Raw genomic sequence first — 20,889 nt, 5'->3', positions numbered from 1 at the left:
AGTCGTGGCAGCAGAGGGGTCGCGGGATATTAGAGAATGTCACCGCAAACCAAGATCACACGATATTCAACGTATTGTTATACAATTTTATATGTACCAGTAGGATATAGGCCTTTCTCCAGACCTTGCTTAATAGGCAGTTACTTGCGTGTAGAGTAAATATGCCAACGGACCTAAATCAGCAAGCTAATGGAATAACTCTCTCCGATGGAATGGGTATGTGTGCAAGGTCAATGCCTTGAAAATTAAAAATGGAAATGTCTATTGCGGATAGTGTAACAAGACATTTTCAATTTTTTCAGTGACCTCGTGGATGGGTTGCAGCCAAACGAAGCAGGCAATTCAATGCATCTTAGGGTAGCCTTATGTAGCCTTTTAGTTTACAGCGATTGAAGGGCGTCTGGGGTTTCTGGGGTAATTTAAAAGGATTGGCATGTTTGTGCTCATAAAAGCTCAGGGAAGCTTTTTACGCCTTCGAAAAACCTACTGTGGTTACATCATCTGTTTTCTCAAGGTTTTTTGTGTCGGTCAGTGCAGATGCCGCAAACGCTACAGATGTTTTGACCAATTGTGACCAACATATGGTTACAGGTAGGCTAAATGTCTAGCTATTGCGTGTTCTAAGACTGACGTTTCCAGTAAATTGCAAAGTGGGCCTGACTGTTATGTGAGGGTAGGCTGTATGTGGTTACGAGGTATCCACCCATAGGATCAATTCGGTCAATGGCTCATCGCTGAAACATGCCATGCATACAATATCAAGTTCTACATCACATAGGTGTCATCCGAGGACATGGAGAAACATAATTAGACCAATACCCCTATTTAATGTATTTACAGGGTGTGTGCAATAAGGAAACAGCCCTCAGTTAGGCGATGTCTTTCATGCTTGTTGTTACCCTTACAGGAACATTTCAAAGAAGAAAAAGAAAGTCCATAATCGTAACAGGGATGCTGCTTGTGGTGTCAGTGCTTATCTTCATCTTTGGACTTGCAGCCACCGCCAGGACTCAGAACATCAGAGTGGGAGGATACTATCCTGGAGTTATAGTGAGTATCAAAGCACCAGAATACATTAAATTGAGATTGTTAGATGCCATTATTATATATTAAATGATCATTGAGCAAATATGACAGAAAACCATCTCTGTACTTGACATTCACTGATAAATCCATAAGAAAGGCCTACTATTTCTCCACAATATTGTAACTGTTTGTAGTTCAGACTAGTTTTCCTTGTTTATGTCTTAAGTTGGGGTGATTTCATATACAGCACCCAGCCATGTGATACATGTATTAGTCATTCTCAGTTGTCAGGTATAGAATCAAGCAAACAAAAACTAAATCAGACGTGTGAGATTCATTAGGACGTGATGTTGACAAAGGATTTCATTTGTTGTTAATTGTCACTTTCCGTATCTTAGACACATTCTCCTCTGCTATGTTTTCAGCTTGGTTTTGGTTCCTTTCTTGGAATCATTGGCTCCCATTTGATAGAAAACAAGAGGCAAATGGTAAGAGGTTTTGTATTACATGTTGTTATTTTTCTGATCTTGTACTGCCATATAATAAAGGTGTGGCCATTCACTTACAAAAACACACATTTTCACATAATCCAGCAATGGCCTAGAATTTACTGATATTGGTCCTTATTTGCAACTTTTTTGTCAGTCAGTAAGAGATTGGCTAACATTGGTTCAGCTAAAATATCACAGCATGTGCAGCGGCCTGTTGTGAAATATACCCAGAAATAGCCCAGTGAAAGAAGAGGAGGATGGATCTCTAGGTAGGAATGTGCCCAAGAAGTCACAGTGGAGAGGCAATAGGATCTGTTGCTGGCTGCCTGTGGCAGCATGAAGAATGGGTTGGGTCTGGTATGATGCTTTCTACATTCTTCATGCAGGCATAGCATTGGGGCACAGTATGTACACATGTGGAATATGGAATGTGTATCTCCCTTTTGCATGACACTGTAGTCTTTTTTTTTTTTTTTTAAGGACCAAAGGTGCACGTTTCACAGAGCAATGTGTACAACATTAGTCAGAAAAGGGAGCCGGGTTCTTCAAATCGGATTGATCTTAGAATGTCAGGTCTAAACCATCTATGGGCTGGAGTGTGAGATGTCTTGCGGAGGGTGCAGCGCTCACCTTCTCTCAGCTTGGCTGGACTGCTGGAGACAGGCTGGGGTGACGTGTAACTGAATCTCCCTGATAGGGAAGGGGAGGAGACTGATTTAAGAGGAAGGAGTGTGGGCCCTTGAAAAAGATATCGGCACCAAGCCAAGCCTACAGGCAGCACTATAGGGACCTTGGAAACAGACACCACTCTGCTTCCCATCCTATCTGACATCAAAACCTCTTTGGCAGCAGATTAAAACATTTGGTAGGTGAGGGTCTACCACACCCTTCCCACTGAAACTGTTAATCTAATCCCATATGAAGTTAAGCAATTCAACATGCATTGTGGCAGAAAATTATATTTTACAAACACTCCAGCATTACTATAAGACTAAAGTAAATTAGTTTCTAAAAGTGTAAATGTAATTCACTGGGATGTCTTGAAAGGCATTTCCTAATTTATTGGAGCGGTCATTTGTGATGTCAGAGCAGGACAGTACTTCCCTCCTCACCCCAGTGTGATGCTGAGTCCCATTTATGTTCCCATTCATATGCACACCCACAAGATCAACTCTCACTCTGATGCTTGGGAGCAGATAACAATTCATTGTCATATGGGCCCTTGGGAGCAATTGCCAGCTGTATTTCCCTTGCATGGTCTTTCTTTGAAACAGTTCATACATCATAGTGTCCTTGACAGAGAGACTCCACAAAATACATAAACTGATCAGGAAGTCTGTGGGAACAAGATCCGACGTTAATCAAATCAGGATGTTTGTGAAATTATGAAATTCCATTCTTATGAGAAAATACAGATCAGTGGGCCAAATGCATATCACACCTTTAGTGATTGTCCACCAAAAAATAATGTTGTTAGATATGATTTGTGTAATAATGAGCAACAACCTGACCCCCCCCCCCCCCCATCTCTCTCTGTCCCAGCTGGTAGCGTCTATTGTGTTCATCAGTTTTGGTGTGGTGGCTGCCTTCTGTTGTGCCATCGTTGATGGGGTGTTTGCAACTAGACACATAGTAAGTATATGTAATTCCATCATTCCATATGATGGGATGCCCTATGATTCTTGCTGCATGTAGATTTGACTGATATTCCACAGGATCTTGGGCCCCTATATGCTGGTCGGTGCGAATTCTACTCAAGTACGACAGCATTTGATAGAGATGTGAGTGGACTATCCTTATTCCAAATTGAGTCTCAATAACCACCGGGTCAATTTTTACTAGACTAGTTTTTCATATCTTGTGTAAGGCTATGCTTGAGTAAGGAGTGCATGGAAAGCAGTCTCTGATTGTTTGATGTGTTCCTAGGTGCACTGCCAGACTGCCTCCCGGGTCTCCTGTAACTTGCGTGTGAAGAGCAACACCTGCTACTGCTGTGAGCTCTACAACTGTGGCAAGTGAGTGCTCTGCTGTCTGACTGTACTATCAGAGTAAGATGAAAGGTCAAGCAATGCAATGATTTTTGCATCTGTTCATTTCTGATTTATATTTATGTTGACTGTGATTTTCTTTGTTGTTCTCTCTTAGTTTCTCAACAGTATTGGAAAGGACATTTGTGTTTACCTATGTTTCAGAGAGCATCCTCTTTTTGGACTTCAGAATAAAGATGTTTTGAAAAAAGTTAGGAAATCGCCCATGATATGGAAGTAGGTCTTCCTGTTTTCAGCCCCACTGTCACCACTTAATCACATTCAAAAACCATGGTTTGCTGTGGTTGAGCTAATAAATAAACCTGTGAGGAGCTGAGCTGTGTTGAGTGTGGAACACACAAAGGCAATGAGTGGGTGAACTCTCTTGCATGTCCTGTTTTCTCTGTATGTGACTCCATGAAGACCCGACCTCATTGCTGCGCTCCAGGCCATGCTGCAACACTAGTACCGTAACTAGCTTTTGACTGTAGCATCTCATCCCTTTTTCAGTTGTTTGTTTGAAGGTCTCTTTGGCTTAATGCTATTATCTTCCTATCAAATGGTTAGATTTGGTTTTGTTTGTTGTGGTCTTTTCTTTAAAAAGCTCATCTGCATTTTCAGGTATGCTCCATGTTCTTGGGGAAGGGTTTGGCATGTAAAGCTTTTCATGGTGGTATCTTTCAGTGGCTTTAACAACTGACTCCTGTGGACTTGCTTGGGGGTGCTGTGTGTCTCAACTGCTCTCACCACTCTGTCTTTCTGTCCCTTGTCTCTCCGATGGCCCCTGACACTTGTCCCGAGTAGCCATGTCGAGCTGAGAGGAGGTTATCATGAGTACACAGAGGTGCAGAGCTGCCAGGACGTGGTGTACCTCTACCATCTGCTCTGGTCTGCAACCATCCTTAACATCATCGCTCTCTTCCTTGGCATCATCACAGCTGCCGTCCTGGGAGGCTTCAAGGACATGGTGAGAGCCAAAGCCATCAGAGTCATTTTGTGGGTGGGGATTAAAACCGCATGTAAAACTTAGGAGCAAAAAATATGGGATTTTTTTTATCTTGGTCAGTTTCATTAAGGACATATTGGAAGTATTGCCATCCACACTTTCAGTTACGAAAGGTCCATAAAAGACCAATAGAGGATCAGTCAGTCTTATACAAGGCCAAATTCTGAGCGTTTAAATATAGATATGTCACTATCATGGTTTACATAGCAGTTTTATTTATTGACTGTGAGGAAAGTGCAGAGTGCAGAGCTGTATTTGCTATGATGGGGTGGTGTTGTGTACTGTAACTTGATGTGTGGTGCTGGTAGATGCCAACTGATGCCCCAGACACTTGTGAACCAGAGCCTCTGCCAGTGCCAGGACCTCCTGAAGCTTCCGCTCCATCCACCTCCTACAACTCTTACTACAACAGCACCCCCTGTCTGCCACCATACACCGCCTATGACCTTCAGGTGATCAGTCTTCATTTGAATCAATTGTTATTCCATCGGCTGCAACATTTACTGGAGGGGATAGAGTTTGACCACAGTGGATAAAATGTCTCCTTGAGATACCATGTAAACATAACTGAGTATTTACAGGTTGGTGATGGGCTCTGTGGGTTTTTTAATTATGCATACCCTTTCAGCAAGAATAGCACATTGCTAAGGGCACTTAGGACTAAGTGGAGGTCTAGAAATCATGCCTATAGCCTCTCTCTCAGCGTAAAGTGAATATGTGTGTGCTTTGTTTGATGTGACATCCGGCAGAAACGACAAGAGCACATTCATTAACAAATCATGAAGGTGTTTTTTATTTTCCTAGGCTGCCAGTATATACCCGGACTCATCTGGTTTGTCGGATGACTCTCAGTCTGGTGCCAGTCACATGTGGCCCAACATGATCCCTCCCCGCTACTCCCCACCGCACTACCCTCCAGATGAGAAACCTCCCCCGTACAGCCCTTGAAATATCAGGGCCAAAAGAAAAAGGAAGGAATCACTGTCACTGCCCTGGACCATGTTACTGTATCATGGGGAAGAGTGGATATGAGGCGGGCCTCAAATACCCAGTAAGTCGTCAGTGCAGTGAACTCCTGATATTTTCACCAGAAGATATGGATATTTGGTGGAGAAAAAATGTACAAGTCACAGTTGTGACATAATACAACAATACACGTGTACCATTCTTCACCAGTTGGGAGTCACGGGTTCCTAATGTCTTTCAGTGTGTAGATGTGTGAGACTGCAGTTGATTATCCTCATATCAAAAAGAAGAGCATAAGTGAAGTGATGGAGGAAAGGATGCAAACCCGTTTACTTGCGCAATACCTGCCCTTTGGGTCAGCAGGCATGTACCAGGTTCCCTCCAACCACCTCATAAGGCAGGACACCAGGACTGTTCTTCGGTCTGCTTGCAGTAATACCTGTGGACATACAGTGCAGACTCTGGCCTCTACAGCGCTTTCTGAGGAGTCCTCTTGCTGACTCGAGGGCCTTCCCTTTGATTTTGTCAGGTCTTGCCTATCTCACTCACTAATATGAATGTTTTCCCCCTCAAAGCAATTCACTTTTCCCAGCTGGTTGCGTTGCCTTTCTCCTATGTGGCATGAGGAAGTGGATCATCTTCCCTTTTATTTGCACTGTATTGTCTTCTATAGACTAAACTATGCTACAAGACTTGATTTTTTATTTACTTTTGTGCAGCTAGACCACAAAGAATCTGAAAGTATTGCAGTGCATAAGCTATACACTATTATACATAGGCTTGACATTAGTGCAAATTATATGAGGTGCACACACAACTATGTAACATGTTTTCATGGCATACAATGGGATGTAAATATTATAATATGCATTCAAACATCAACATGTAGTCACACCTCTACATGTCAAATAGGGATTATGGCCCTGTGATATTCCCATTCAGGTACTGGAGGCGAGAACACATGCACTGCCCATTATTAGAGGTGCTCAGCTATCTTAAAAACACATCTCACATCGTGTCATCTTCTTTGAACTGTAATATATCTGATGGCTTCCTCTAACCCTCTGCAGGACAAGAAAACTTTTCCAGAAATGCCATTATCATTGTCCACCATCAGTTGTGCATTTTGCTGTGTGTTACTATGGTTATTGCCAGAGTCAAGCCATATCATGTTCCCATGAACTTGTAAATGTTGCCATCTTTCCCTTTTAAGCATGTCAAACCAAATTTATAACTCCAGTACAAACAGCACATTGTGCATTGTGCCTTTTTTTCTGGTCATGTAATTTATGTAAGAGATACAGTACACACACAATGTGATGTCAACTGCCTTTTGTTTATTTTGTTGTGGTGATGATAATGCACTTGATCTATCAAAATGATTTTTCAACTTGAAGCAATTGATTTGCCTGTCATTAAAATGTTTTTGTATATCATCTCAATAGCTATATCAACATTCAAAACATTTAAATAATTTTGTATAGTGTGTTTACCACAAACAGATTGCGATCGTCATCTTCTGACTGATTGATACTGATGTACTTATAAACTGATGTTCATTAAAAAAAATCCCAGAACATTAAATTATCAACAGCTTCATGCATAATGTAACACACTAGTTCCCATACTGCCTGAGAAGTTGCGACCAACAGCACAATTTAACCTGTGGAAACACAGTTGAGCATCTTCCTTATTGCATATTATTAGTAAAACATGCAAGATGCACACAACTCCACAAGTGGAGAGAATTAGAGCCAAGAAATCAACAAAAACCCATCATACTGTGTAGAGATGAATTTTATTCTGTATAGCACTAAGACCTAATAAATACATTTCAAAAGAAATATGTGTTAACTGGAGAAGGTCTTTAGTACAATTATGTACACAATACACAGTTGTTAATTTTGCGTCATATAAAAGCTAAAAGGGCTTTCATTTAGTAATTTCATACTGAACCAATATCACTGAGCAGTATTATGAAAATGGCAGTTTACGGTCCAACACATAAAAACTACATACCAACGACATCTGGAAAAGAAAAAGAGAAAGCAAGTTATGACTCTTGATGCATGAGCCTTCATTATGCGAACTCATGAAAACATTTAAAAAGACAGAAAATTCCTGTTTCACTAATTCAAGGCATAACCTCTCTCGAATAGAACTGTAAAGAAAGCAGCTTTTGGCCTCCAACAAGCTAATTAGATGTACTGTTACAGTGGGACATATGACCAGCATATAGCATAATTTTGGTCTACAATGAAAGGGGACAGACTTCATCACTGGAATAAATGCCAAAAAATACATTTACATTATACCCATTATCCCTTACCTCATACATCTCATCCAAATGAGTTTAAATACAAGAGCATCTAACCCACCCTACACCTCAGAGCTGGAAGCCATTTCTCACTTTGACACTCTGCTGCACCATTCCTGCTCTTCTACACAAACATGTTTTCTTCCTCTTTAGAGAACTTAGTGCAACATCACATCAGTCTTTCTACAAAATCTTTACAAAATCTCAGCATTAACAACAATGTTCCATTTATTAACACTCAATCAGTGATGGACATTTTCAAATTAAAATATATTAGCCTAATTTTCACTAAGTGAATGGAAAAACATTGCTGCAGTGGCAATGGTCAACTGCAGCATGTCCAAATTGTTTAATTCCTGTGTTGTCTCAATCTAAACACTTATACACAATACACCAATAAGATTAAAGCAAATGCTTGGTTGGGTGGATGGGAAATGAGCCATGATTCATTAGTAAATCGGGATATTCATGAATATCAATGTAACCCCCACCCCCCCACCATACAATAGTATGAAACTGTCAACAGTACTCAGGATGAGAGGCAATTTAGCAAATTAACTAATAGCATTTGGTAACATTTGTGTCATGAAGTTAATTGTATCAGACAGTTCACATCAACGACTATAAAATGAGGACACAGCAATATGACAGTCACTGTGCATATGTCTGATGTCGATGTCAAATTGTCTACTGCTGAACAGTCAAATCTGCTAAATCTGGACCCAAAAACATGATTCCTAAATAAAGTCTAAGGGGAAGGCACCAGTCCCAGATCAGGTCCTGAGCTCTTCAGCTCAGTATGTCTCTGGTATGACAAACTCAAACTCTGAGCCCTCAGCGTTCACACTAGCACCAGGGCGAGGGTGCACCAAGGGTCGGGCATGTGCCCCAGGTCTTGTGTGAGCATCTGGCTCCACAAAGATGTCATCCCAGCTCAAAATCTTACTCTGGCCTGAGGGCTGAAGCGCCTGGTTGGTAAAGTGTGCTCGCCCAGGATTGATGTGCTGAACGATGCCTTCCTCGTTAATGACCGGAATGCCCCCTGCGCTCTCAGACACATAAGAGTAAGGCTTGAATTGGAGGGTCTTACAGGGCAGGAGACGGTACAAGTTGTTTTCATTGTCATCTTTTTCTTTTCTCCCAGATGGGTCCTGGTTGTGGACCTGTTTACAGTGGGAGGAGAGCAGTTGGTAATTCATGAATGTCTCATTGCACAGCAGACACTGATACCTCCGCTCACCAGTGTGGCTGATTTCATGCTTTGTTCTGTACTCAGCCAGGGCAAAGACTTTGTCGCAATAATGACATGGGTACTTCTTCTCCCAGGAATGGGTATTAAAATGTCGTCTGAGACTCGTCAGACATACATATGGGCGCTTGCAGACGATGCACACATAGAAGGTCTTGCCATCCATGATAAGTTCATAATGATCTTCAGACTCCATCTTTGCCTTCTTTTTGCTAGGGCCACGGGGTGAGAGACTAGAAGCATCCCCTGTGCCAGTGGACTTCTTGCCAACACCGGTTCTTGAGTCCCCTTCACCGGGATCCTCTTTGACTGGGACAATGTCATAGGTGTTCTCTCCAATATTGGCGTACACTTTGCATCCTGTGGACAGCGAGTCAATCTCCGAGGCTTTATCTAACGTTATTGTCTTTTTAGCCGTGACAACAGTTTGGGACGCGCTCCCGCCGGGACTGTTCTTGCCACCAGCTGGTCCCCGTACATCAGAAAGCTTAATTTTGCCCTGTCTGTCCGGAGACTGTTCTAGTATGGTGGTCACCTTCTTCTTCTGAACTCCTAATACTTCATTACTATCAATAGGCAGGGGAGGGCTGTGAAGCTCAGATGCGAGGCTATTTGTGCGAACTGGTGTGGTGGGCTGGCTGTGAGTGGAGGACCCTGCTGGAGAGCTGGGAACGCTGGTCATGCTGTCTGGGGACATCATGGGCCCAGAGAGGGAGACAGGGTCCCGCTGGGAGGGAAGAGGAGAATTTTGGTGAGACTCTTTCCCTCCATCTGCTTTCCCAGTCATGGGATCTTTCTCCTTTCTCTCCAATTTTTTTGAGGCATCACTATTAACTTCCTTAGATTGCTCATTCCCTCCCTTTTTAGAGAGTCCTTCCTCAGCATCCACATCTATAATTTCTGAGGTTTTCCTATTGGAACCTGCCTTTAAAGGCTCTGATTTTGAAACAAAGAGAACATCATCATCTGCATCTGCCTCTTTGGACATATTGAATTCTTCTGCAGAAAGTGAAAATGACTCAGTAATAATGGGCATGTTCTCTGTGCCAGATTCATTTTTCTCTGAGTTGGAGCCACTGCCTTCAGCATCTTTTGACAACCCAGGTAAGCCCTTTACTTGAGCGAGCGGCACACCTAAATTTGCAATAAACTTCACGCCCAAAATTTGGCCAGCTGAAATCAAATCCTCGAGTTTGTCAGAGCGGACTCTGCTGATTTTGGATGTGTAAATATAGTTTAAAATCTCCTCAAATATTTCTGCCTTGATAAAATTTAACTCAATGACCTGTCCCGCTACAGAGAAGAGCTGTCGAAAGTAAGTGCTGGATGCTGACAACATTATCTTGTGTGCTTTAAATTTACGATCTTGGACAATGATGGTGACATCACAGAACAATCCATTATTCCTCTGTTCATTGATAGACTTCAGCACTGATGCAGGAAACTGGGTATCAGTTGCTGAAATCAGCTTTAGGCTCGACATCCCTGCAAAAAGCAAACCAGAACACAAACATCAGTTTTTTTTGTTTTGTTTTTTTTAATCAAAAGCAAGGGTCAGCAATTACTTTATGGATTAATTAGTGAGCTTCTATAATAATGTTTCTACCTGAACAATAATCAGACACTCTTCATAGCTCCTATTTGCGGTCATAGGACATGGAAATAAGATAGTTGCTTAATCTACTAATTGCCGACATTAGACAACTTCATGCAACTTCAAAAGGCATAACGTTACAACGTATGAGACGGAAGGATATGACTGTCTTGTAACAACGCTAGCCTTTAATTATTCTTAGCTAACGTTATGCTAACACCGTGTGTAGCTGTTTAATCTGATACAAACAGCGGCACGGTAGTTAATTCATACAATGGAGTTGGAATATTTGTATATCATACCCTGATCGAATAACGTTACCTGACATTTCTTTACTAAGGGAAAAGTTAGCTAGGTCACTATCGATAGTTAACGTAGAAAGATCCGTTTATGATCAGTGTTCACCGTGCGGGCCTCGACTTCAAACCAAAACTTCGCTGATGCTTGCTGCTAGCTAGCTAACTAGCAATAGGAAAAGAACTGAAAACAACTTATATGGTATCTTTCACACCTGTATTTAGGTTAGTTTGAATAATGTATGATACAAGGTCAGACATTTAGCTCGCCCCCAATCACCAAATGGCTGTATCTTAATCAAAGCATGTAGGCAGACGTTCCCTCTCACCAATGTTTGCTAGTCAACGTTATCCTGTCTGCAGGTCTGCGGCCTAGCTACTAGCTAGCTCGTGGATTTTATTACGGTAAAATGATACACGGATGGAAATAAATAACAAATGATTGTTAAGATTTAATGCATCTTTTACCTGCAACGCCAAGCCCGCTTACTTTACAGTCACCCAATCGTAAAAAAGACCTCGGGTGATATTGCTTTGGACAACAAAACGTTTCCTTTCTTGTTCAGACAGTCGGAGCAACCTGCCACGCAATGCATGACCAACAGGAGTCGCATACCGATTTGTTTAGACAAAGCGTGCTACGCAAGTTAATTATGCCAATAATATTGTCACTCACAATGTATTCATGACCAAATAGAACAGACCAGTGCCCCTACCTAAGCGCGTCTGGTCGCGGTTGCTCAAAGCATTTTAATGTTAGAATGAGGACAATTTCGTGCAAGTGACAGGACACCTTTTGCGTCTGAAGTATCGTACGGAACATTTTCCCTTTCCTCAGAGTCAGAGATAATCTTTTGTCATTAAGAAAGATAAGTGCACATAAACACCTTATTAACTGAACTTTACTTTCGTTCAGTCCACGAGGATGTCCACTTTTGTAAAATGTGGAACCTCCTTTCTCCGTCTCAGGTTTGTTTACAACAGTTCAAATAATTTCCTGTTCTTCAGAGTGACTAAAATAGGTAACAACCGTACTTCCGGCGAGCCACCGACATTGGAAAGTTATTTATCAAAGTAAAAGTCACGAACAAGTAAGTTTGGTTTGACCAGAGCCCGTCTACGGCTACTAGACATTCTCTGGTTTGACCTTCATGACGCTGTGTAAAATAAAATCTAAATCGTGCTATATATATATATATATATATATATATATAAATATGTAATACTAGTCACTACACTTCAGTTGTCACTCATCAAGTGATGCCATTTTCAAATTTTGAGTTTTATAAAAGTTTCATATTTGCTGACCGAATTGAATGTCCTGTTAGTAGATTATTGATGCCTGATTCCCATGCTTTCCCAATCAGTCATGGCGAATGTTTTTCTGGAGGCTAGCGTAACAAGATGAAGTACAAACCTGTGATCGGTCTGTGCATTTAATGGATATATTTAGAGAGGTATTAAAGAAATATCAGCAACTATTACTGGATATCTTTAAGACGATAGGTATAGATCTAGCTAGCGTTAGTCCAACGCAATTTTAGATGCTAGCTAACGTTAACGTTACGTTATCGTGTAATTGTTAGCCTAGCGACTCATATCGTGACGCATTATTCCTGTTTTCAACTTTTGCCCGAAGAGGTTATCTGTGTTTGAAATTTTAGAATTGAACGAAGATGCCTGAGAATTATCGCCCAGAACATGACTCTAAAAACTCTGACCCCGTTAGTCCCAAACGAAGGCGTCACAGTCGATCAAGTAGTGGAAGTTCTCGTGAGGCAAGTCCTGGGGTGAAAAACTGGAAATACGAAAACTACTTTGTCAAAGAAGAGCGTAAAAGCAGGAGTAGGCCAAGATTTCGGACGGCTAGCTCACGTAGCCGTTCCAGATCGAGAGAGCGATCTAACTGGTCTGATCAGCGAGATACTCGGCACGGGCCTGGCTCGAGGTCTGAGTATTACGATCACAGGGATGATGCACAGCGCCAACGACAAGAGGCATTCAATGCAAGGTGATGTATAAACAAATTGTGCACGCTGTTCCTCGTTGCATTATTTTCTTGCGCTCCAGCGTAATTTGGCACAGGTCATGCTTACTTGAGCTCTGATCCTAACAGGCGTTTGCAAGAGCGTGAGCGAATTGGTGAGCTGGGTTCACCAGAAGTTTGGGGATATTCACCAAGAGTGAGAGAGCCAGAGTAAGTGTCATCCGTGCTGATGTAACGTTAAAATTACAAAAATAATGATTGTCCGAGGTAAACACTTACTTATGTCTGTTCTTGCTATAGTTCTGATGAGCACACCCCAGTTGAAGAGGATGTGAAAAACAGTAACTCAGACTCAAGTTCTGAAGGTATGAAAAGAACATGAAATATTCAATATTGTGCATTATGCTCTCCACATTGGCAAGTCTGGTAACGGTCTAGCTGTCTTTCCCCAGTAAAGGAAAATACAATTCATGTCCTTTGTGTGTCAGACAGTGAAGCACACCTGTTGTGCTTCTCATAGGTAGGTAGGTAACTTTTATTTATATAGCGCAGTTTTGTATGCACAAAGTGCAACCCAAAGCGCTCCACACACAAGACATTGACACATACTGACCTTGGGGACATGATTAGGGGGCATGAGTATCATGAGCTCTAAGTATCATGAGCTCTAAGAAAAACCTGAGCTCTGGTATCATGAGATGGTATCATGAGCTCTAAGAAAAACCTGAACATCTTCAATAACAAATCTCAGTTTCTGCCAATACACTAAAAGTGTGTCACGATCGGATGATCCAGCAGGTCAGTGAACCAAAACATATGTGACCTGTAAATTTGGAGGGTGCTATATGTGTCATGACACATGATCTCATCATTGGAGGTGCTTTTACTTGCAGTTGCATTCAAACAAAAACGGCAACAACAAAACAATGTAAATAATTACTTTTATTTTGATTTTGTCATAGAGGAGAAGAAGAAAAAGAAGAAGAAGAAGTCAAAGAAGTCAAAGAAGAAGAAAAGCAGAAAACACTCTGAGGACAGTGAATCAGAGAGTGATTCAGAAGGTACTGAAGGATGCTATTAAAAACCACCTCCTTAATTCCAAATGGAGACACCGAGTTGATCCAGAATAGATCCAATGTAGCTAGAGCAGGTAAAACTTGAGGCTGGCTTGCAAAAGAGTAGTTATTTATTCTGGATATTACATCAGAGTTATGGTAGCTCTGTTCCACACACAGCACAGCACAATGTTGCAAAGTGAAGCCAAGACCATGAACCCAGATCTAGACACTTGGTTAGATATAATGACAGAATATACAGGGGCAGGTAGTGATATGGCCTTCCTAGGAAGATTTAATTCAGATGTTTTTTGTGGGGGGAGCAATTAGTTAGGTACACCTTTTGCCGTTCTGTCTGCTTACAATAAACATGGATATATTTAAAAGCAATATTTTACAATATGTAGGCACAGTGTTTCCCATACATTGACTAATCTGTGGCGGGGCGCCACGAAATAAAAATCGGCCGCCACAGATTAATTTTCTATGTTTAATTTAATTTAATTTAAATTAAATATAAGGTCCAATCCTTGCATTGCCATTGAGCTGCGCTTTTTACGCACGCAGCCTTTCCTTGCCCCGCCCCGCTCTCTCTCGTAGCCCGCTGCCACTCCTCTGCATGTGCATTTAACAAAATATTCACGATTGTTGAAGGATTGTTGTTGCCACATAGAAGCATTGCATAGAAGACGTCTGGCTAAATTGCTATTAAATCCGCTTAGCATCGTGACCATGCTGCGCAAATTTGTTCAAAACTGCTGCATTGAAGTGAACTCTACTAAGATCTTATCACAACATAGTAGGCTATATTGAAGAGACTAAGTTAAGTTATGAAATCAAGCAGTATCTCAAAGCTAACGTTAGAATACTGTTTGGATGTCGAATTTAGCATGCTTAGCCTACTTACAGCTGCTTGTCAATTTCGTTGAAGGGCTCATTTTATTGACTCTGACACTGAATGTTTGCAAAATCCCGATGTAAATGGAGAAGTACGAACCTTTATTTTAACTATGTAGAAAACGTTATGAATTGCATCCACACATCAGCAGCCTTTCAACTGTGTTACAATTGCAATGGTTCCCTCAAACGTCTTAATGCGACAGGCACTCAATTAGACATTTACCGATGAATTCATCCCTTGAATTCAATTTATTCAGAGCTTTTTTTAATACGTTTTTTTTTTTTTTGCAGAAGAAGAAGCGAAAAAGAAGAAAAAGAAGAAGAAAAGCAAAAAGTATATAGATACCTTGAGTTATACAAGATGTTGTGTTTTTGATGGTATTTTCCTGCATGGTATTGGCAAACAGGGTAATTGAAGATTTCATATAAAACTATACAATTGATTCTTCCTCCAGGAGGAAGTCCAAGAAGAAGAAGGCCAAGAAAAGTCGCAAAGAATCAAGCAGCTCGAGCAGTGACCAGTCCGATGAGGAGGAGGACGTTAATGAAGATCTCTGGGTGGAGAAGACTGAAAACATTGTGGGCCCCGAGACTCCACTCACCCACCTGTCCCAGGATGACAAACCCCTAGAGTGAGTAGTTTGGCATGTGCACAGCACCACACGTCTGATGAGACTGATTAGGTGATGATAATATCCTTTCTGGGTCTATTCTCACGTGTTTGAACATGATTCTTATGAACTATGGTTGAAAGTTGAGGATTAAAGTTTCCTTTAACATCATTGACGTGTTGTTCCTCCTCTCCGTATTAGCTTTGGACATGCCCTGCTGCCAGGTGAAGGTGCAGCCATGGCAGAATATGTGAAGGCAGGAAAGCGTATCCCAAGAAGAGGTGAAATCGGACTGACCAGCGATGAAATTGCTTCTTATGAAAAATCTGGTTATGTGATGAGCGGTAGCAGGTACAGCCATATTTGTTTAGTTGTGGTTGTGGGTGTGATAGTGGACTGCAAGTTATTTATAATCATGCTTGGGATTTTGACATTTTTGTCTTGCTGATGTTGACTATGAAATGACATCCCATTTAATTCCTCAGACATCGTCGTATGGAGGCTGTGCGTCTGAGAAAGGAAAATCAGATCTACAGTGCTGATGAGAAGAGAGCCCTGGCATCTTTCAACCAGGAGGAGAGAAGGAAGAGAGAGAGCAAGATTCTGTCCAGCTTCAGAGAAATGGTGTATAGAAAGACAAAGGGCAAAGAGCAGAAATAAATGCAGTTGTTTTGTGATTTCTTTTGTATTTTAATTGCATATGTGCAGGACAGTAAATTGTAGTATGGGGTACCTGCATTATTAAATGTGTACATTTTGTTAATAGCTTTCAAAGGCAGTCTTTAAAGATGTACTGAAATAAATGTTCTTTGACTCTTTATTGATCCGTATTCATTAGGCCAACTGTAATACACACTTGTAACTGCAGAGTGTAGACAAATACAGTATCTGTTTTTTTTTTTTAATGGGAAAGTGTATTAGAGGGGGTTTTGTCTCTGAAGAAAAAAGTATTTTGGATTTAATAAACATTTTGGTGAAAAAAACATCTTTTGCCTCATCACTCAATGTCAATTTAGCATCATAATTAATTAATTGATGATGACCATGAAGCGATGGTTAACCATCCTCACAAATCCCCTGGTCTTAGGGGATGAGTAGCATATTATAACTAGGCGTTGATTTATTTTATGATGACATGGTAATATACAGATAACTTTAAAAAGCCTCCTTTTGCTCCCACTCAGGTGGAGAACTATCGCCTGGTTTCTCCTACATTTCCTCTCTAAGGCTATATAAAGGGCAGCATCCAAACAAATCACAGAATTTCTCTCACGGAATCACTTCCACATTTTGACCTGTGCAGTGCCCTGTCAGTTAAAGGGCACCATTTGGAGAGAGATGCTACAGGAACGCCTTCCCTTCTCATGTACTCCAATAATTTAAAAAATAAATTTTAAAAATAAAACATTTCCCCTCTCTGTCTCCCTCTCTCTCTCACACACACACACACCCATAGGCTTGCATAATGTGGTCAGCATAGTGCATGGCTTTGGGTTTGTCCGGTGCGTCGCCTTGGGTCATCTCGTGGGTCAGTAACGGAATCCACTTGCCAGAATGCTGCGGCCCATCTGGTTTTCAATAAACCAAAAAGGGTGTGTTATCCCACTGTTCATTGAGCTCCACTGGCTTCCGCTAGCAGGCTGCATCTAATTCAAGTCACTAATGCTTGCATACGGAGTGATTTCTGGGTCTACACCCACTAACTTAAGTGCTCTCATAAGCTTGTTACCCCTCAGCCGCTGCGCTCCTCCAAGGAACATCGTCTGGCACTGCTACTCCTGCACCCACGGCAATCCAGACTTTTTTTTATCTGTGATCCCCCGATAGTGGAACAATCCTCCAAGACCCACCAAAGCAGGGGCGTCCGTCTCTCTGTCTTCAAAAAAACTCTTAAAGACACTACTCTTCCAAGAATCCCTCCTCTATAGCGCTTATTAAAACCTCACACACCTTATACACACTTACCATGCTCTTCCCTTTCTTCCTTCCTCTCCACTTCCCTTCTCTATCTCCTCTTCGACCACTTCTCCTCCTACAATACTTTGACTAGTTCTTAAAATAGTCACTCCTATCCTAGTATTGACAGATGCAGTGGTAATTCTGCAGTCTCCTCTGCACTCTAGCTTAAATGTTATTTTATTCAAAGTAGTTCTGTAGCTTAAATTTTATTCTACTGCTGTAATTCCTAGTTATAATCTCCTCTGCAGTGTAACGTAAATGTTATTTTATTGTTGTAGCTATGTGTCTTAAATGTTATTCTATTCAAAGTAGCTCTGTAGCTTTTATCCCCTGTATCAAGATAACCTGAACTATGGATACGCATCCTCTAACCTATTCCGTGACAATGTCATGACACCAGCCCCATCCTTCTATGCAGTCATATCTCTGCAGTTTAAAGTATGCATCATTAGACCTGCATGATGCCCCCTGAAGAATCTTGGGATAATATGCTGTATTAAAAAGCACACGTCTTTTGAGGTTTGTCTTTATTGTGTACTCTGTAGCCTACTGTGTTGGACTTTATTCACAATATCAGCTTACAATATCAGTTTGTGTGGATATGATTTTAACATCTGAATGCAGATGAGCCATTTCCTGGTCCAGCAAATTAAAAGTACATCCATATAAAGTTAGATTTTCTCATCTTATGTTAATTCTGATATTACCACCGGCGATGCCAACTGCATCTCTGCTAAATTTATCAGAAACATAAACTTGCGTTAACAGAATTTCAACCATGGATACATGATTTCAACAGACAGCCACACTGCCATTGTACGCAGGTTAAATATGTCATGGATAGACATGTACAGGGGATTTCAATCAATAGACAATAAGTGAAGCCTTTAAATGTGTTCTATGGATTCACACAATAATGGAAATGGGATAACTGCAGAAATGAGAAAGGCTCTTGGTTGGATTATCACTGCACCAGTTAGGTCCTTCTGAATTCTGCATGTTTCACTCGAACCTCTGAAACTGTTGTTAGTGCTGAATCGTTGGCTTTGTTTTCCAGGTCTCTCAGCCAGGGCTCAGGCCCAGGGATGGTCAGGGATGGACTCACAGACTGGATTAAATTCTCAGCGCCGACAACTGAACAAAATTATAGAACATATAATCAATCTTGTACAATATGTAAACAGCATATAGGGCTCCATCAGTAAAGTCTCACCATCAATGAAATATTAGGATATTATTTCAACTGATCAACAATTTACTTTTGACATATTTTGCCAATCAAAAACATGTTTGAACTTGTTCCTTTCTTGTTTCCTGTGGCTTTTTAAATGTGTGCTGAAGCTGTCACATATGTGATGCTCAGCATAGCAGTTGAGCAGAACTAATGTGATGGGAACACACACCATAGTCCAAAAGTACAAGCAAACATCCTGTGCAGGCAGAAGATTTCATATGTGGATTAACTACCTTGGCCTAGATATCGGCTGCCTGGATACATGATAGTCTGTGACACTTTAGGAGGGAAGAACTTGGCAATAACATCCCAGCTGCTATGGAACAAACCATCCTTGAACCTTGAATAACTGCTAATCTAAATGATCAGAGAAACTAACAATAACAAATGTCCGATATCTGCATAGCCAAGTAATGTTCAGCTCATGCATTCTGTAAGCTCTCACCAGTAAGAGATGCAGCCTGCAGAACTGTTGATCCCGGTAGGCTTGTCTCATGAGTCAGTGATGAAATCCCCCGGCAGGACACGACTGTAGAACAGGTGTCCATGTCAGAAGAATCTCCAGGAAGTGGTGCTGATGAGGCTATAATGTCAGGTGTCTTAGAGGGTGCACAGCCCATGTTGAAGTGCTGTTTTTGCTGGAGGCATGGACTGCTGTTGATCTGCAACACATCAGGAGTGCTCGTCTTGCCTTCTCTATAAATTGGAGTTCCTCCTACTCTACACTGGTTTTATGGTTCATGGCCAGAGAGCATAAAATACCCTTGATAGTGACAGATGGCTATATTAGAGGGCTATACTATATTAGAAGGCTATTACATGGCTATACTATACCCATTTAGGGTTATCCTTTCTAAAAAGTATACCACAGCCTGGACATTTATATTTATTCTTCGCATATCACAGTGGCAGATTGGACTGCAGGAACATAAGTGAAACAGAAATAAAGGCTAACATTAATTATTACAAAATATTGAAGGACAAGGACACCTCATATACATTAACACAACTTTATTTTATACAATTGCTCTGCACAACTTTACATCCTTTCGTGGTGGAGGGGGTCCACGTACTTCAGTGAATGTTTTCAAGACCCTGTATGGGAACAATGATAACATGAGCCATCCACACGGATATACGAATTCACATTAATCAACAAAGTAGACCACGTTGGTGGACAAACCTTAGAATGGTAATACTGTCCTGTTCCAGACACCCGCTTGTCCCTTTCCATTAAATGCCACTGATAAGGAGTCCGGGCGATTCTTTTCTCCTATTGACAATTCACGTTAAGAATAACAGTAACGTTAGCACATTAACTTGGCTGCTATCATTCTGTCAAATTAATCAAGTGAACAATAACCAGAGCCTTTACAACTAGCTTAAGCCAAAACATTCTCTGGTTGGTTACGCTAACGTTACCAAGTATGACCACAGGCTGTACCGTCGTATGCTCTGCAAGCTAACCGTGTCTAACAGGGCACGACATGCTATCTATACACAGCATTTGAAGGCTAAAGACAACTTTTGAAGGTTGTGATATACAGAAATCTTAATGTAGCCAGTCAACATGACTAAGGTTCGTAATATGTGAAGAGGGCAAGGAAACATTAGCAGTAGGGTAGCTATCAACATCTGCACTCACCTTGCCACCATTAGTGAATTTGTGGATATAGTTCGTAGCAATGCCAGGGACCATCAGACAAACAGTCATAACTGCGAACCCCGGTATTATTTCATACCACATGGTCGCAACGTAAAATATACAGCACGTATAATGTTATTTTCTGTTTGATAGCTTTAAACTCAAGATGTCTCCCCGACGGGACAAGTCGTCGGTCAGGTCATTCCACTATAGTACTTCCGAAATGTCTCTCAACATCCTGTTTGTGTTTTGCAGCGCTTTGTTTGATGGCGCCACCTACTGGTTGACTAGAATGCTAAAGGCCCCCGGACAGAAGAGAGAGACGCTTTTCAGATGAGTCTGAGTTCATAATAACACAAGAAATGTCCACCACTTAATGATAAATTAAACATTTGTTTTATTAATCCAAACAAGACCATCCAACCCATAGATAAATACGACAATTCATATATATGATGATAATATGACACCCATTCACGAAATCCCAAACTACGACACATTGGTCAAAAGTTAGTTATTTTCTTGA

The 20,889-nt window shown here is 41.2% G+C and overlaps 4 protein-coding genes across 5 annotated transcripts; 2 read left to right on the top strand and 2 right to left on the bottom strand.

Moving 5' to 3' along the window:
- Positions 1 to 5,731, top strand: tmem255a (transmembrane protein 255A). The gene is made up of 10 exons (XM_076292547.1): positions 1 to 216; positions 908 to 1,050; positions 1,452 to 1,514; positions 3,060 to 3,149; positions 3,233 to 3,298; positions 3,444 to 3,532; positions 3,710 to 3,781; positions 4,349 to 4,511; positions 4,859 to 5,002; positions 5,355 to 5,731. The coding sequence occupies exons 1-10, from the start codon at positions 162 to 164 to the stop codon at positions 5,496 to 5,498; spliced, it is 1,029 nt and encodes a 342-aa protein (XP_076148662.1). The 5' UTR covers positions 1 to 161; the 3' UTR covers positions 5,499 to 5,731.
- A 1,564-nt stretch (positions 5,732 to 7,295) lies between these two features.
- Positions 7,296 to 11,992, bottom strand: zbtb33 (zinc finger and BTB domain containing 33). 2 transcript variants are annotated; one of them, XM_076292546.1, is made up of 2 exons: positions 11,860 to 11,992; positions 7,296 to 10,567 (listed from the first exon to the last, which is right to left on the bottom strand). In XM_076292546.1, the coding sequence occupies exon 2, from the start codon at positions 10,563 to 10,565 to the stop codon at positions 8,628 to 8,630; it is 1,938 nt and encodes a 645-aa protein (XP_076148661.1). In that variant the 5' UTR covers positions 10,566 to 10,567; positions 11,860 to 11,992; the 3' UTR covers positions 7,296 to 8,627. The 2 variants fall into 2 exon arrangements, with proteins under 2 accessions (XP_076148661.1, XP_076148660.1); XM_076292545.1 differs by lacking the exon at positions 11,860 to 11,992 and adding an exon at positions 11,441 to 11,850.
- Positions 11,993 to 12,311: 319 nt separating this feature from the next.
- Positions 12,312 to 16,510, top strand: nkap (NFKB activating protein). The gene is made up of 8 exons (XM_076292544.1): positions 12,312 to 12,983; positions 13,089 to 13,169; positions 13,260 to 13,324; positions 13,922 to 14,020; positions 15,206 to 15,248; positions 15,370 to 15,546; positions 15,727 to 15,876; positions 16,011 to 16,510. Exons 1-8 carry the CDS (start codon positions 12,649 to 12,651, stop codon positions 16,183 to 16,185), a joined length of 1,125 nt encoding a protein of 374 aa, XP_076148659.1. The 5' UTR covers positions 12,312 to 12,648; the 3' UTR covers positions 16,186 to 16,510.
- A 3,204-nt stretch (positions 16,511 to 19,714) lies between these two features.
- Positions 19,715 to 20,575, bottom strand: ndufa1 (NADH:ubiquinone oxidoreductase subunit A1). Its single transcript, XM_076293033.1, has 3 exons — positions 20,364 to 20,575; positions 19,902 to 19,991; positions 19,715 to 19,813 (listed from the first exon to the last, which is right to left on the bottom strand). The coding sequence occupies exons 1-3, from the start codon at positions 20,463 to 20,465 to the stop codon at positions 19,793 to 19,795; spliced, it is 213 nt and encodes a 70-aa protein (XP_076149148.1). The 5' UTR covers positions 20,466 to 20,575; the 3' UTR covers positions 19,715 to 19,792.
- Between the last annotated feature and the right edge of the window lie 314 nt (positions 20,576 to 20,889).

This window comes from Alosa pseudoharengus, unplaced genomic scaffold (assembly GCF_046254945.1).
Source record: "Alosa pseudoharengus isolate Yale_2024_CS ecotype anadromous, Long Island Sound unplaced genomic scaffold, YU_APseudo_1.1 YU_APseudo_1.1_scf_19, whole genome shotgun sequence".
Lineage (NCBI taxonomy): Eukaryota > Metazoa > Chordata > Actinopteri > Clupeiformes > Clupeidae > Alosa > Alosa pseudoharengus.
Note: the sequence above shows the minus strand (reverse complement) of the source record. Positions and strands in the feature narration are given on the sequence as shown.

Bases quoted from the DNA above. Each gene is read 5' to 3' on its own strand.
- zbtb33 (XM_076292546.1), bottom strand. From the start codon at position 10,565: ATGTCGAGCCTAAAGCTGATTTCAGCAACTGATACCCAGTTTCCTGCA.
- tmem255a (XM_076292547.1), top strand. From the start codon at position 162: ATGCCAACGGACCTAAATCAGCAAGCTAATGGAATAACTCTCTCCGAT. The intron at 4,512-4,858 runs GTGAGAGCCAAA...TGGTGCTGGTAG, and splicing joins TGGGAGGCTTCAAGGACATG to ATGCCAACTGATGCCCCAGA. The intron at 5,003-5,354 runs GTGATCAGTCTT...TTATTTTCCTAG, and splicing joins ACACCGCCTATGACCTTCAG to GCTGCCAGTATATACCCGGA.
- ndufa1 (XM_076293033.1), bottom strand. From the start codon at position 20,465: ATGTGGTATGAAATAATACCGGGGTTCGCAGTTATGACTGTTTGTCTG. The intron at 19,992-20,363 runs GTGAGTGCAGAT...AATTGTCAATAG, and splicing joins AATTCACTAATGGTGGCAAG to GAGAAAAGAATCGCCCGGAC. The intron at 19,814-19,901 runs GTTTGTCCACCA...GTTCCCATACAG, and splicing joins GACAGTATTACCATTCTAAG to GGTCTTGAAAACATTCACTG.
- nkap (XM_076292544.1), top strand. From the start codon at position 12,649: ATGCCTGAGAATTATCGCCCAGAACATGACTCTAAAAACTCTGACCCC. The intron at 15,547-15,726 runs GTGAGTAGTTTG...TCTCCGTATTAG, and splicing joins CAGGATGACAAACCCCTAGA to CTTTGGACATGCCCTGCTGC. The intron at 15,877-16,010 runs GTACAGCCATAT...TTAATTCCTCAG, and splicing joins TATGTGATGAGCGGTAGCAG to ACATCGTCGTATGGAGGCTG.